The sequence below is a fragment of the Chanos chanos genome, chromosome 5, assembly GCF_902362185.1.
Source record: "Chanos chanos chromosome 5, fChaCha1.1, whole genome shotgun sequence".
Classification (NCBI taxonomy): Eukaryota; Metazoa; Chordata; class Actinopteri; order Gonorynchiformes; family Chanidae; genus Chanos; species Chanos chanos.
Window position 1 is genome coordinate 32,281,188 of NC_044499.1, and position 2,941 is coordinate 32,284,128.

General features: G+C 38.8%; 1 protein-coding gene across 1 annotated transcript; it reads right to left on the bottom strand.

Moving 5' to 3' along the window:
- Nucleotides 1-1,275: 1,275 nt before the first annotated feature.
- On the bottom strand, nucleotides 1,276-2,722 carry clrn3 (clarin 3). Its single transcript, XM_030776049.1, has 3 exons — nucleotides 2,491-2,722; nucleotides 1,818-2,003; nucleotides 1,276-1,547 (listed from the first exon to the last, which is right to left on the bottom strand). Exons 1-3 carry the CDS (start codon nucleotides 2,720-2,722, stop codon nucleotides 1,276-1,278), a joined length of 690 nt encoding a protein of 229 aa, XP_030631909.1.
- Between the last annotated feature and the right edge of the window lie 219 nt (nucleotides 2,723-2,941).

A 2,941-nucleotide genomic window follows, 5' to 3' on the forward strand; every position in this document is an offset into this window, starting at 1 on the left:
AAAACAAAAATGAAAACAAGCAAACATACCCCCCCCCCCTCCAAGAACAAAGGCAGGGGGCAGCAAAGCATTAGATTTGTTACGTGCATCACGTTAAATGGCTGTAATTGGTCAAACACTGCTGCCACCTAGTGATGTGAAATGGGACCTGAGCTGTCCACAGTATGGCTGCATACCCCAAGCAAGAGAGGAAGAGTACAAAACTTTCATGTATCTGTACTTGTCTTTTCTCCAAAAGATCCAAACTTTTGCATGACCAGTAGAGACAAATTTATGGTGCTAACAAATATGGACTCAGTGAAGCTCTCTGTTGAGCTTTACGGATCTGACATCATTCTTGTGAATAAGAACTCATTCAGTCAAAGGGCAGAAGCACTGCAGGTTTAAAGCCCAACATACACTGACACTAAAGCGAGGCGGAGCAGAGCATCACATGATGGACGTCACAGGCTGCCGGTGTGTGTTACATCCATTGAAAAGAATAGGAGCAAACTCCTGATATGCGTCACACACTGCCAGTAGGAGTTGGCCTTACAACGTTGTTCTTAACAACTGAAAGTGTTCTTTGAACATGCGTCATTCACTTCTTTGCCATAAAAGTTGTAAATAATACCGAGAGTTGCTGGAAGGAAGTCGCAGTTTTGCACCACAGATAATAAGATATCAATGCTCAAAAGTCAAGACTGATTTTATTGCTGGCGAGATTGCAAGACATCTGCGTGTAAAAAAGGCAATGAGTTTATTAAGAAATAAATAATCATTGAATATTTACAATTTTGGAAAATACCTCTGGCAGACTTGCATTAGATTTGTTATATTTAAGAGTATGAATCCAAATACAAACATACATGATTTTGTGTATAACATATATATTGTAAAATTGTGTTTCAGACAGCTTACATTGGCAGTCTTCATACGTATCATTCTTATTACTGGTAAGCATGTATGACAGAAATGGAATCTGTCATAGAGAATCAGAAATACATTTTGAAAGTTCCCCTCCACACACACAGAGTATGTTCAGACATAGTTGAAAAAAAAAAATTCTAGTCACTCTTGTAATATTTGGTTTGACTAGATAATAATTTATGTATTTATTTATAAACCAGTGCTATTATTAAAAAGATATTTATTATACATTTCTTATATTTTTACATCCCATTTATTTCTCAGTTCACTGTACTGAACATAAAGATACTGAAACTTCTAAGGGACAGTCACCAGACAAATCACAGGACTGTTCTCTTAACTTAAAACAAACAAGTCAAGTCCCCCTTAGTACATCATAATCTCTTTGGGGGCATCCTCCGTGGGTTTCTCCATCTCTCTACGATGAGTGTAGGCTGCGTGGACATATAGAAAGATCACCAGGATGGCCAGTAGATTGACAACTATATATGGGAGTACCAGGTAGTAACCCACTTGCAGATGTATGTTTTCATTTCTCACATACAAGTCTACTGGAACGTCCTTAACCAGCTTTGAGGCCACACCCCCCACATAAACGTTTGACACAAACAGGACTATAGCAAGAAGTGAGAGACAGGCTGCAAGAAAACACAGACAGATAGAAAGTAATTAGTATAAGTGATTGTGCTCAACAAAGTAAGAGTTGAAAATTCAAAAGGTTTTTGCTGTGAAATTATATAAATATATTTTGGTGACCAGATATTAAGATGTTATAACATATGTATTTATGCTTTCAAGAAGAAACGAACAACTTCAGGGTGTGTGTTTGTGTGTATGTTTATGTATGTGTATAAATGTGTATGTGTACATGTGTGCACATTTGTGCATGTGGTCCGTTTGAATCTTACCACTCAGTCCACTGCAGGCATAAACCGCCAAGGGGCCCAGGTAAGTCTCATAGGGATTACTGATACTGTTGTACAGGGTGACCAGGATACTTCCCGCTGAGCAAACCAAAGCCAGGATGAGGAGGCCAACTGCAAGTGCATGTAGTGCGATCTGAGATGCCCCTATTTCCGTCAGGGCCTTAAGCACTGTATTAAAGCAACACCAAAATGAATGCAGGGCGATTCGTATGACTAACAATTTTCTGTGAATTAGTAGGTTGATGCTGAACTTGTTAAAACATAGTAAGTTAAACTGTTTCGATTTGCACACAGAAGTAAGTCAAAGATTAGTAGTCACTGAATCTTTTTTTTTTTAATTCTGAAGTATAGGGAATAATTGACAGCAGCCCACTCTATTTACTATATCCGTTACGACGCAGTATGAATTAAGGGAAATATAGACCTAGGTGCTGTTTTTGAAAAATCACATTTAAGTAAACTGTATGACACAATGGACAATGTAATATAATTTGGCGTACACAAAGACACACCACAACACAGTTTTCTCTGTTTTTCTGCTATAATAAGAGTATGATAAGCAAAATTTTATGGATGATTTTATAAGATCTTGATAGCGGAAGACCTTAATTTTTATGCCAGAACTATAGTGGAACATATCATTTCAGTATTTTACCAGAAACAGATTCTCTAGTGTCGAACCCAGGACAAGATCTCCTGTCCATGCTTCCGTTAAACAGGCCGAGTTTCACTGTTGCCGATCCATTGAAGTTTTCAGTGGAAAAGGTAGAGCACTGCATCTCGGACTGGACCCAGTACGTTGACATTCCATATCCCAAAATGCACACACCAATCGCATTGAGCAGGGCACCACAGGAGAAGTGGAAAACCTTCAAGACAGACGGCATGGTCACAGAATCCTCAATACCCTTCGAAGCGATTTCAGACTGTTTCTTTGTCTATCTCTGAGCACTCAGTGAAGAGAAAAGACTATGTGCTTCCCGATTCTGCGAGATAGAGATTACCGTACTGGTTAGATAATGAGATGTTTGGAGAGTAATAAAGTCAAAGGACCTTTGATCTGGGAGAGGCAGTTGTCTTGACGTTTATATTGTGCCCTAAAACAC